The sequence below is a fragment of the Habropoda laboriosa genome, unplaced genomic scaffold, assembly GCF_001263275.1.
Source record: "Habropoda laboriosa isolate 0110345459 unplaced genomic scaffold, ASM126327v1 scaffold5, whole genome shotgun sequence".
Lineage (NCBI taxonomy): Eukaryota > Metazoa > Arthropoda > Insecta > Hymenoptera > Apidae > Habropoda > Habropoda laboriosa.
Window position 1 is genome coordinate 2,958,411 of NW_017100161.1, and position 13,471 is coordinate 2,971,881.

The following is a 13,471-nucleotide window of genomic DNA, read 5'->3' on the forward strand; positions in this document are numbered from 1 at the left end:
CCCGCCAGCCAATAGGAAACGTTTTCTCTCTGTCCTTCTCGCACACTAGTGCTTTCCTTGTCTAATACCTCTGTTTATATCCTGTTTTCCTATTAAGAAATCGTAGTTCACGTCACTAAACGCGAGATGGTGTTAGTATCGGATTTCAAATTTTCTATCCTTGTCTATCCCTGTTCCTTTCCTTGTCTAACACACGGTACTATTGCTATCCTTGTCTACCCCTATTCCCTTCCTTGTCTAACTCATTTCTCTAGTGCTATCCTTGTCTATCCCTATTCCCTTCCTTGTCTAACACATGGCGCTATTGCTATCCTTGTCTATTGCTACACTTTTCCTTGTCTTACTCATGTATCATCAAGAGAATTGCCAGAAATGAATTGTTATCATGTTAGTTGATTTTTAAAATAGAAATTCTTTGAATTTTTCGCTTTTAATAATAGTTAATGTAAATTAGAGCATAATTGCATGTAGAGATCAGTTTAAAATTGATGCTTATAATAAATTTTTAATTGTTTTAAAATTACTACTAATGTAGATAGTAAAATAAAGCTTTCGGTTCATTTTCAAGTACTTTAATTATAGAATAATTAGTGTTTCTTGTTAAATAATAATTTAGGTGGTAGTTTATAATTACTGGAAGTATGAAATAAAATTGATCCATGATTTAACTTAATAAACCAGCTTCATTTATTGATTTCGCATTGAATTAACAATTGCACGCAGTAGATTAGTCAGAAATTGTTTATAACTTTTATTTAACATTTGAAAATTAATATTCTTTTTATATAAATTAGAAATAGAAGTTTCAGGCCACCATAGGAATGAAAGAAAGGACTTGAACATCAGGAAAAATGAAGGAATGGAATTATTTAATAAATCATAAATTATTTATTGTAAAATAACTGTACAAAATGTATTTTACAGAAGGTTACAATATGCCTATATTGTTTTACAGCATTTTACAGTCTACTCATTTCTTCTTTACACACTGAAACCATTTCCTTTGGCGAAATGCTCTTTTTTAAATAATGTTCCATTACAAAATTGAATAAACTAAGTTCGGGTATTGGTTTATTTTCTTTAAACATAAAACGATACAATTTTCCAATCAACTTAATGTATATACATATTATAATTTTAGAAGTACAGAATTCTTTACTTCGTGTACGATAGCAACATATCCTGTTCTATACTTTATTTATAATTTTATATTTACATTTAGTTCTAATTCCAACCACTACAAATGTTGTAATCTTATTCCATGCTGAATCGGTAACATTGAAAGCGACATGAAAATGGTAAGGGGGCTCTAAAGCCCCTGTGACGTGCAAACAAACACATTGGGTGATAGATCCATTCTACACCACGTTTACGATAGTACCATTATGTAAACTATATTTACAGATCAATATATTTATTTAGGTTAATAAACTCATTCACAAATACATTAAGTCTCGTTCTTTCCTTTATTTAAATACATACAATTTCTTCTTATTTCACGATACTTAAATCAATAGCTTTGTACAATTTGAAGCACGCGTAAGACGAAATAATACGATAATCACGATCGACAATCAAAACTTATCCTAAAGCGGTGAAGCGCCAGCAACAAAGACAGGTTTCCACAGGAGGGACTCACCTGTTTCACAACCTGCGTGACGTACGCTATACCATGTCACGTGACGAACTTTACCTTTCAGCGTTAGTAGGTGGTAGTGGTGGTAGTAGTAGTAGTAGTAGTAACAATACCATAGTGCTTTATGGTAGGCACAGTAGTGGGTTCGGGGGACGACGCGAGGTAAGGCGCGTCCACTGGAAAGACGACAGGAATATAACGACTCCGAGAACCAGTCAAACCGCGCCCAACGTGACGCCAGGTGGCCATCGCGCCTCAACCAAATCACGACGTGCGATTTACGTTTTGTTTGTCCGTTACGAACATCCTATCGATCTTTAAAAAATCGTTCGATACCATCGCAGGGACTGTTTCTCTTGGTGTAACAGCGTGTACGTTCTACGTATATCGATTAATCGAGAAACGTTCTAACCTGTTAGTGAATTTTGATCGGTGATATAAGAAAAAAAAAACGATATCGTGCGGTGAACAGATTTCCTTGTCGCGTTCGGCGGACGCGTAAAAATGAACGGCGTCTTTTGGATCGTGGTTGGCGAAGGGTTTCGTGACGGGAGAGTAACGGCAGCGGTGCAGCCGAGTCGCTACAGTCGAGCTGCGATCTCTCGCGCGTGAAGGAGCATGCCGAGAGGAAAGGTTAATGCTCGAATTTAAAATACAGCGCACCTTTGGCGCAGTGGTTCCGGCATTGTCGCGTGGAAAGCTGATCTCGATCGCGATTTATGAATCTCTTCCGTGTGTACAAAGACTGTGACTCGAACGTTATATCGAAGTAGACGATCGCGAATCGTCCAGACAAGAAAAGTTTTGAATACCTAAAGTATATCGCGTACTAGAATGTTGTTCATTTCAACGAACTGTTATAGTTTTCATGTTCGATCGAAAACTCACGTAGGAACGCAGTCGAGTCACTGTAAAGTGTATCGAGAGTGACATATTGGCGGTAATCATCGGCGCATCGACATGATGATACGTTCAGTGAAAGTATAGACTCGATTGCGCGTTACCAATCGAATCATCGTGTGACGCATCCCGGGTATCGCGATAAAAGAACGAAGATCTATGAAACAGGAACGAGATTCATACGAGTCTGCAAGCTCGCCGTCCTTGGTGTATTTTTTATCTGTAAATAAATATCGTTATTTATTTAAAAAGCGATCTATCGAAATGTCGCAACAAGTGTCATCGAGATTTAGTGAAGATTCTAAACGTAACATCGAACAGTATAATAAAACAGAAATTACAAATTTTTCAAATACCAGTGACTGATAGTTTTTATTTCGTTCAAGTGATTCGTTCGTTCCAAATTATAACTATAATAACGGAATTAAAAACTGGAAAGTGCATGTAACAAAATGCGTGTTTCGTGTTTGATATTAATTTTTCTGGCTGTTCACGGACAGTCGGAAGAAGGGTTCGACCAGTCCTCTATTTATTACACCGAGCCAACGTTCGTTAATGTGAGTAATAGCAATTCGAATGGAGGGCTCACGGAACTGTACGGCGGCCGTATCGTCCGAGGCCAACGGTTATTGGAAAGATCGAAGAGCCCTTATCTGGTGCGGGAGGATTTATTCGTGGAACGTGAGGGCGAGTTGGTGATAGAGCCAGGGGTAGAGATCCGGTTTGGTCCCATGATCGGAATCACGGTTCATGGTATCATAACCGCGAAGGTAAATGTCTTAGAAACGGTAAAACTGGATTTGTTTCTCGAGTTATTGCGAGATATACACCGCAGACAAAAAGTTTGCAATCACTTGTACAGTAGTAGTAATGTTGCAATAATAATATTCTAATTTAAAATTGCTAACGTTTACCTGGAAAATTTTCCACGTTCATCGGAATACGTAGTGATTCTAACCTTTTACCTGACAGTGTATACAGGGTGATTCAACAGGTGTAAGGATAAATATGAACGTTAATCACTTTTCAGCAGTATTCGCGTAAAAGTTACCGACCGAGTATACCGACCTTGTAAGAAAAATATTGAAAAAGAAAAAAAGAAGATGGAGTACAGTTAGGTAACCTGGATTAAGAAATTGCGGAATAACAAATTAATTGCAGAAGAGAATTTCCTTTGTATTTCTTTGTAAGCGTGTATTTCGTAATTAAAAGTATTATCAGCTGCATGAAAAGATGAAGGTTTATGTATGAACATGCTAACACTGAATGAACGTGACTCATCTACCAGTACGATTGTGCACGTGTTACTACGAACATGCCAGAAGTGACGGATGGTAATAATTCTATTTCCCAGAAGAATTTTACGATTCTCTTTCCAGTTAGATTTCGCCACAGAGTGCAAGAAGGACCGTCATTACGATCCTCTGAGAATTTTCTGTTTTAATTGATACCGTGCTATCCAAGGGATATTATATTTTCCCGTGTAAACCTGGATAAGCTTATATCGCAACCTACAATCGATATCGCTACGATGCTGATAAACGATAAGAAATCACACCCACGTTTTCGATGCTGAAGAATTCTAATATAAATTGAAATTATAAGAAAATGTTTATATACTGTTCAAATTTATCGTTCGTACACTGTGTCAAATAAGAACATAATAGAAAATCGTAATATTTAAATTTATTCCTATTTTACTACTTATTGTGTCAAATTGAAAAATTCACATAAGTTCAAATTAAATCTCCTCACAAATAGAACTGTGTCTTTACTTCGTCACGAGTGTGACTCGATATCACAGGGCGACAGATTAATTACCTCTCTCGTATAATTAACCAGACGTATCGTTTAATACGACTAGCCTGGTTTTTTTCTCGGAAGGTATAGTCGGTGGAAGAAATGTGGCGAGGTCGTGAAATCAGTCAGGCGTTAAAGTTTACATATTCGAGCATATCGACAGAAACCTGAGAAAATAAAGCACTGAAATCTCTAGTCAGGACCGTATGTAGTATCTCTTAACCCTTTATAACTCGATTCTTCTTTATTCCCGAGAAAAAAAATTAGAGTTCATTACAATTTTCCATTTTGATGAAATAAAATAACTTCCAAGTCACGTGGCGTTCTAAGAATCAAAATTAAAAATTTAAAAATATTTTAAAGCTTCAGCTTTAATTCAATCCCAAGAAAAATACCCGGTTACTGACCTTAGAAGTTACTGCATCAATCTGTTTCGACTATTTAACCCTTTCACTCGTATACGCGTTTACGAAGAACTCAGAAAGCAACCTAAAAGCAATATAATTTCCATATAATTCAGAAAAAAAAAAGAAACAGAACTGAAGCATTGACCTACATAGTTACACGTTGTACAAGTAATCCTCCTCCAGTAAAGTGTTAATATCTACTCTAATCTACAATATCACCGTGTCTCTTCCACCGACTATACATTATTGTCCCGTGCTCGTGAAATCTTACGCTGCAGCAATGCGTTCCCGCGGTAACCCTATATTCGCTTTAAATCTGTCTTTCCGGTACAATTAGAATCAGCCCGGCTCTCTCGAATACCCTTAGGTTCGTTTCGCCTCTCGTTACGCGCTACTTAGCCACCGCGTGAGTTGTTCGAACGTGCTTCTTTTTCAGCTCCCTTCCGGTACGAAGAGCTGGAAACGGTACGTTGCGGGGAAAGGTTTCACGATTTACAAATAACGAGGAATAATTAACGACGCGAACCGTTTTCCATCGTTCCGCGGAACAGGCTCGAAAGTAAAAAAGTCTTCGGGGGCAGCTTTTGCGGGACACAAAGGATCATGGATGAGAAACGCGTTTAAAAATAAATGGCAACGGAGAAGAAAAGCGTGGAAAAAAGTAAAAAATAAAATAGAGTCGTTGTCAAAGGACGCTGGAATGACCGGAAATTCCAGAAACACGCAAGCCTGAGCTGATTGTTACTTTATTCGCATCACGTAGCGACAGCGTACGATCGCGTTGCCCATTCTATGGGTACACACTGTGTACACGGGCCGTTGCACAGAGTGGGTATTATTAATATTCCTATCGACCAGCAGAGCGAATACCTATTTTTTCTACTCTCAGGTACACGTACCTTATCTTTGCTTTGAAATCTTCTTTTTTTGGGGGGAGAGATTAGAGTTTGGAGGATCGTGTATATGTATAGACGATTTTGCACGAATCGTGGATAAATTAGCTGCGCAAAGTAGATATAGAGGAAACAGTAATTTTTTGAAGATGAATTTACGTACAAATTTTATTTAAAATTTTTTTTCGGGAAGTTTAGATGGGTAGACGATGCGGAGGATCGTATAGATAGACGATTATGCACGAGTCCTTTATAAATCAGCTCCATATTGTAGATACGGAGGAAAGAAATCTTATGAAGGGAAAAATGAATTTTTTATCGCTCGAAAGTACGAAGGAATTTTGCAAATTTTATTTAAAAATATTCAGAAGTTATGGTAATCTCTTTGATAATATACCATTCTTGAACACAAAGTAGGTAAAGTTTAATTTGGAAGAACTAATCCATCCTACACACCGTATCCGGATAAATCCTCAGTCCTGTATTTACGCATAGGTTCTTATGCTAATCGGTGTTTAGAAACAGGAGAAAGTTTCAGTCTCCTCGAAGCTTCACGAACAATTCGGAATTTTCCTGTCCATAAACGTTACGTTTCTCATTTCTCTCCTTAACGATGGCACGCTCGCGTGACGATCATCCGACAAGGCTTACTTTAACGCTTTAAAGGTGGAAAAGAGGGGAGGGTCTTTTGCAACGGGGTTAGAGGAAAACGAGTGGAAGTGATCCATTTAGACAAGGGGAAGGGAGATCCCTAATCGTGGTAGTTTCCGCGAGGGCAGTTAGCGAAAGTGAGGAAGAAAGAGGCGACTCTAATGGCTCGATTAAAGAATGCCAGATACGAGGAGCGGTGTAAAAGGCATGAACGAGTGAATCAGCTTCGCATCGCACCGCCTCCAACCGCGCGGTGCGTCTCAGGTCACGGATCAAACAGCGGTTCTTGGCCTGAACTGTTAACCTTAGACCTCGCTAATCCTCTTACGCTTGAAAGCCACGGACGAGACCTTCCTCCACCTTCTATATACGCGTGCACGATTCATATTAGCCACGTATCCTCTTTGCTTTTCGTAATTAATCGTCGAGGGAGTGGAGGTCCGTTTGTAGCTCAGGAGGGTTGCGAATACGATCTGAAAATTTTGAAGACGGACCTTCTGAAAATTTTCTCTGCCTACGGTATTATTCTCCAGTATTCTCTTCTCCTTTTCACGCCTTCTCATTTTCCGTGCGTTCTTTCGAATATTCATTTGGCGATCTTTTTTCTATTTGAGTCTGTGACTTAAAGGGTTTCAAGTAAATAAGTAATTTAGAATTAATCCCAATAATAATTTCCCTTGAAATAAGTAATTTAGAATTAATTCCAATAAATAATTGCACTTAAAATAAATAAATTAGGTGAAATATGGAAGGAAATTTAGGGAAGAGTTGCGATAAGATTCTAGAGCGTTGTGTTAAATTCTGCTTTAAGGGGGACCCTCAAGCGCCAATTTTACTAACAGCAGCAGAGGCGAATAATCAAATTCATCCCGTGGAATCGCCGTTATCAATACGATTAGTCGATGGACCAGCTCCGTTCGAGGGTCGATTAGAATTGTTCCATCGTGGCGAATGGAGAGCTGTCTGCACGAATTCGCGAAAGTAAGCGTTCATCTTCTTCGATGAATCTTCCTTCGTATCACTTTTTCTTCATACATTAATGCTGTCTATAGCTGGACCAGAGCCGATCTAGAAACAGCCTGCAGACAACTTGGTTTCCAAGGTGGAAGATGGTCCTCCTGGATGGACAGACAATGGCCAGCAAAGCCACGGCTGCTTTACGAGCAACCAGGTTGCAGAGGCACGGAATCTACTTTAACCAGCTGCGAAAAATGGTCCGAGAGGCAACTTGGTGGTGGAGTTTGCGGTAAAATTTCAACTGAATCCAATGAAACAGATCTAACGTAGAAATTAGAACGTTTACGAAGAATAACGAACGTTGAATCGTTTCAGATTATCATCCTGATCTTGGAATATCGTGTTTGCCTCATCACGATGGAGCTACGAAAGCCATCAAACACTGGCGAGGTATTCGATTCCAGGATGCATTGTACAGTCGACCATTGATCCAAGAGAATACACTGTACATACGAAAATCGAAGTCCATTTTACGAAACGTTGTAATAGAGTAAGCATTTTTATCGAGTGCTTCAGACGAGTGTCGAATTTCGAGAATCGAAGCAACGAACAGTTTTTGGTAACATTGTCTCTGTTTAAAAGGCATGCAGGAACGGGTCGGGAATATAATGTTACGGCAGCGATCGATGTCGAGGGTGTTCCGCCGCAAATGGAGTCGATTTCAGTTCTTCACGCCGCCTTTACAGGCATTAATGTCACCACGCCGAATGCTCCTGTCGTAATCAACAATTGTACCGTTCAAAGCAACAGGGGTAACTTCAATTCTGATACTATGGATAGAATCATTCAACGAGAATCTTCTTTTATTATTTATTTATTATCAATACACAGGATATGGGATCTACGTGAACAGTTCATCAGGAATGACGCACATTAACGAGTGTTCCGTATTGGATAACGGAGCGGATGGAATTAAATACGTTCACTTCGACGAACGAACTGAAGATAAATTGGACCGAACAGAGGTGTTCGATTTGTGCACCTTTCCAACCACTGCCAGTCAAACCTTTCCTGTTATAATATCCATGGAGCAGAGTAAATACGCTCCTAATATAAAGCGTTGTCCACAAGTATGTAATAATCTCATGGATATTCGTTCAAATCTAGATCGAATTTAATCACTGGAGAAATGTATTTCAGCATATTTTTACCAGACCAGGACACGTCTTAACTATGCACTTTTTGCAAATGAGAGCTGACAGGAATAACAGTGCACTGATCGAGGTATACGATGGTTTAGGTGATGCAGAAAAATTATTAGCCACTGTAAGAGTTAAGAACGGCACGTTGCCTCAGAGTGTCACAACGACACGGCAGAATTTGTATGTAAAATTCATCGCTGAACCACGTACAAATACTATCGTTTTTGTTCGATTGTCTTCAGGCTACAGTAAGTTTCCGAAGAATTCATGAAAATCACTGACATTTTTTCAAGAAAATCTTAGTTTGGCAAATTTTACCTTTTCAATTACTGTCAATCACAGCTACATTTTATTGCAGAGAAAACGTACGATCTGAACGTGACTGGGAGCGTCATAGCGAGCAATAACGGAAGAGGAATTGCTGTGGAAAATTTACGATCAGCTCTGCATATCCACGAGACTTCTGTGTCTAGCAATAAACATGTGGCTGGTGTGCATGTATTGGGCGGCGCAGCGGATGTGAATATTACCAGCAGTCGCATATCCTTTAATATGGGAGACGGCGTGAACGTCACCCTCACGGGAGGAAATCGCAATGTGTCCAGAACAAGCATTTCCTCTAATCAGGGTTACGGTTTTGCGGTGTGGTTGAACGACAGCACCGCCACCGAATATGTCTATTTTAATCAGACCACCGTGATCGAATATTCACAGATATTCCGTAACAAAGACATTGGTATCCTAGTGAGTGGATGTTACATCTCTTTATTCGAGATTTTTAACGATTTTATCTAAACATTTATATCGATCGTAGGTTGGAAATGCAACTGGTAATTCTTACGCGAACGTGACTGGTAATTGGTTCAATAGCAGCGCGGAAACAGCGTTGCAAGTGGAGTCGAGTTGGAGACAGAACGAAGGACTGTTGAGACTTCAAATTGGTCATAATTCTTTTATACAGAACAATAAGTTTGGCATTAAACTAAGTCCTGCTCTCAATCTAGAGGCAACGATAGAATACAATCACTTTAGAGAACAATCTAGCGGTTGTATATTGATAAATAATCCTCTTTACGAGGAATTTAATATTCTACCTGCGGATATAATTGTCAGGCATAATGAATTTTATAGTAATCGCGGTGCCTCCATTGTCAGTATAGGCCTTTCGCCATATAGTGATGTACAGGCATTATTGTTCACGAGAAACTTCTTGCGTGATAATCGTGTCAGAGAGCTGTTCGATAATGGTAATTCTATGAGGTCCAGATTAATACCACGTTCTAGAGTTGCTGCTGTTATAGTTGTTTCATCTAGCAATGTAGAGATCTTCAGGAATATTTTACACAATCCTGAGTCACGGTATGAAATCGGCTCCCATTTGGAGGATCAAAGTAAAATAATTAACTGCACTTATAATTGGCTTGGATTTGCCGAAGAGAATAAAATATATGAAAGATTGTTTCACAGGTATGTTGTTCGTTTTCAAATTCGTTCTCAGAACATGTTATCGATATGTCCACATATTTCAGAAAAGACAGATACAATCTCGCCAAGATCGAATACCTGCCATACTTGTTGCACAGCAGTAATCCAGGAGCTAACACGATCATTTCGAATCCAACGTTCGTTCCAAGATTTGTCACACCAGGTACAAATCTAGTCGGCGGTGAAGTGGATGGTTTGGAGTTTTTAAGTTCTGGGGAATACATCGTCGAGCGTGATATAAATGTACGACCGGGTGGAAAATTGATTCTTAATCCTGGAGTCACGTTGCGTTTTCCACCAGCTGTGGGTATGATGGTTGCTGGTAGATTGGACGCTCGTGGAAAAAGGCCAAGTGATATTTTATTCACTTTGAAAGAAGAAGTCCTTATGGATTCTGGTAACGAAACTCTTATGAACGAAGAACTCGGTGAAATGAACGAAATGGAATCTATACCTGTAAGGCTTCTTGGAGGAAAAACCAATCTCGAAGGAAGACTACAGGTAAAATTGATTTTGAAATGAAATTCTGAAAATAGCAGTTAAAGAATAGAAGATAGTATTGTTTGTTAAATTATAGGTAAAAGTAGGTGAAAAATGGGGAACAGTTTGCAATTACGGTTGGACTATTCGGGACGCAGCGCTTGTCTGCCATCAATTAGGTCTCACTTTAGACCCTGACAATTGGCTAATGGAACGTTCTCAAATTCCAAATGCGGGCATTAATGAAGACATCGTTCTTAGTAACGTTAGATGTACCAAGGATGATAATGATGTATCGAAGTGTAAAGCGGAAACAGAGCTGAACTTCGAGAATTCATGCACCCATGAGAATGACGTGGGTGTTAGATGTTCAGAGGCTGCGTGGGCAGGACTTCGATTAGGACCATTAGCTCTAAGAAGCGATCTTCAATACGTGACGATAGAAAAAGCTGGCTTGCTTGATTATACCACTAATTCGTTCAAGCCAGGTGATACTTTGAATTGTGATCATTTAACGTTTTAAAGTTTTTCCAAAAGATATAACATACGTTATAAAACTTGTTAAACCTTTTCAGCTTTGCAAATTGATTTTGCAAGACACTCACTGGACAGTGTTAGAATAATGGATAATCTACAGGATGGTCTGGGAGTCTTATATTCGGACATATACTCTATAGATGCTGTGAATATTGTGAGAAACAGCGATTTCTCGCAGAACGGAGGCAGCGGTATCAGTTTCAAACAATTGGGAATGGAAATCATCAATACTAGGATTGAGAATAACCAAGTGGCTGGCATAAGGCACAATCCTGCCCTTTCTGCTGTTCAACAAAGAGAATTTGCAGGATGGTTCTTGCGTGTACCGGATTTGATCGATTCATCGTATAATCCAGTGGTCATACCGCATTATATGGGAGACATTGAGCTGGCTAATGAAGAAACTAAGTATATGATAACATTTAAAGTCACTGGTGATCCTATTCGACAACGTCTTGTCATTAAAGTAAGTGTGTCCAAAGAATTACTGTTCTTTTCCAATCTCAAAAAATTAATTGAACTCTGTAATTATCACAGTGTAGACCAGGATACGTTATCGGTATTCAACTCCTGAATCCCATTGAAAATCGCAGTACAGAACAGATCATTATACATGATTCGCAATACATTGATCCCAAACGAGAACATTGGTATTTGAAACGTGATTTGGCAGTCTTCCCTGTAACATCAAGTTCCTTTGCTGTGAATTTAGAGTATGACAGTGGCACAAATGCACTTGGAGGCGCTGTTATTGTTATCACAGCTCTTCAAGCTCCTATGCAGGTATGGATTTAAGTATCGTTTATAATATATAACATTTATTGCATTGAAGAATTGCTGAATATTTGATTCACAGGATATAAGAAGCACACTAGTAAGAGGTCCCATCCCAACTCTCTTAGTAACCAAGTCTAAAATAAAGAATAACAAGAAAGGTATACTCGCGTCGTTTTACAATCGATACCTGGATGAGATTGGTGATCATTTCCTTCGAAAAGCTAACGAAACTATGCAACTGATCGCCTGTGAGATTTCACATAACCAAGAGGAAGCAATTTACGTACACTCGCCGCATTGGAATATTTATCAAACGAACATGTCCGAAATTGCAATTCATATTAACGACAGCTTAATCACGGACAATGGTAAAGGAATATATCAGTTCAGTCGTGATGCCAGACACTCGAATAATCTCTTCCACTGGATAATGCAAGATAGTACCATTGAGAGGAATAGAAAAGGTGGTTTCGAAGTGCTGTTGCCCGATGTATGGCAGTATAACGAGAATTTTACACATACTTTGTATTTTGGTAACAATACCTGGCGTAATAATGAACAGTTTGGCTTCGTGATCGATGGACACTATGCTACCTTGAATATTTCTTATAATCGATTCGAAGAAAACCGCTGTAAAACCGGTTTGATCTCTATTCGTGGAATGGAGAAGAAGATGAAAATTAATAACAATCATATTGAAAGCAATACTGGAGTGTACATGATGGAATTCAAGGCAGACAGTCAGTCTGAGATTCTAGGAAACGTTGATGCTCGTTTCTGTTACAACGAAGTGAAAAGGAACAGCTATGATTTGGTTAGAATGGGACCACGTCGTACGGATGATAGTCCAAGCTATGTGGTTGGTTTTCACGGTATACAAAAGGTGCAAATAAATAAAAATTTATTCGGTGATAATTCGTTGGATTATGAATTGTTGGCTGGTATTAGAACAGCTAAGATTAACAACGAAGTTGACGTGACAGAAAATTGGTGGGGAACTGGGAATGATACAGAGATAAGGTAAAGAATTAATAAAATCGTACAGTAGGTCTATTTATATTATTCTAAATGTTTTATTGAATTTTTATTACTGTTTATTTACAGGCAACGAATTTTTGATTTTGATGACTGGAACGATCATGCAGTAGCCGACTATAGACCTTTCTTAACCAGTGACAGATTCGATTCCTCTATATCTGCTTCTTGGCAGATTGGAAAAGAAGTAGACCTGGATAATTTAGGCGGACGTATCGTAGAAAACCTATCCATTCACTCTCGAGGGAAACCTTACGTTATAAGATCGGATATCACCATTATGCCAGAGGCTACTTTGCACATTTATCCAGACGTTGTTATGGAATTTGCTCCCAACGTTGGGATTCTTGTTCTTGGCACATTAAAGGCTGTAGGTGCACCTGGTCATGAGATTATTATGAAGCCAATGGAACGTAAAGATGTCAATGAGTCTACTAATGCACACTTAAGGAAAAGCGGAAATCTTGTTTCTGTATCTGAAGAAACTATTCGTCTTTGTAAAGATGGACGATGTTCTTCCTTGTACAATGAAGGATTTTTAGAGTTCTTCAATAAAACAACTCTACAATGGATACCTTTATGCGACACTAGATTTACAGAAAGAAACGGTCAAGTAGCCTGTCGACAATTAGGCCACGATTCACTCAATGTCTACGTTTCCTATGATCGTCGATACGAACTTCATCCTGGTTCTTTGATACGTGTTTGGTC

The 13,471-nt window shown here is 38.9% G+C and overlaps 1 protein-coding gene across 1 annotated transcript in view; it reads left to right on the forward strand.

Annotated features, from left to right (window-relative positions):
- Positions 1 to 2,973: 2,973 nt before the first annotated feature.
- The window catches only part of LOC108578048 (protein bark beetle), a 14,412-nt gene continuing 3,914 nt past the window's right edge, over positions 2,974 to 13,471 (forward strand). Inside the window, exons 1-15 of the mRNA XM_017941305.1 lie at positions 2,974 to 3,306; positions 7,099 to 7,268; positions 7,340 to 7,533; positions 7,620 to 7,794; positions 7,887 to 8,056; positions 8,136 to 8,374; positions 8,445 to 8,694; positions 8,805 to 9,190; positions 9,261 to 9,913; positions 9,976 to 10,432; positions 10,509 to 10,899; positions 10,987 to 11,414; positions 11,486 to 11,731; positions 11,805 to 12,745; positions 12,830 to 13,471. The exon at positions 12,830 to 13,471 is cut by the window's right edge and continues 418 nt beyond it. Coding sequence (XP_017796794.1) covers positions 2,989 to 3,306; positions 7,099 to 7,268; positions 7,340 to 7,533; positions 7,620 to 7,794; positions 7,887 to 8,056; positions 8,136 to 8,374; positions 8,445 to 8,694; positions 8,805 to 9,190; positions 9,261 to 9,913; positions 9,976 to 10,432; positions 10,509 to 10,899; positions 10,987 to 11,414; positions 11,486 to 11,731; positions 11,805 to 12,745; positions 12,830 to 13,471 — 5,660 coding nt within the window. The 5' untranslated portion in view covers positions 2,974 to 2,988. The remainder of the gene's footprint in view (positions 3,307 to 7,098; positions 7,269 to 7,339; positions 7,534 to 7,619; positions 7,795 to 7,886; positions 8,057 to 8,135; positions 8,375 to 8,444; positions 8,695 to 8,804; positions 9,191 to 9,260; positions 9,914 to 9,975; positions 10,433 to 10,508; positions 10,900 to 10,986; positions 11,415 to 11,485; positions 11,732 to 11,804; positions 12,746 to 12,829) is intronic.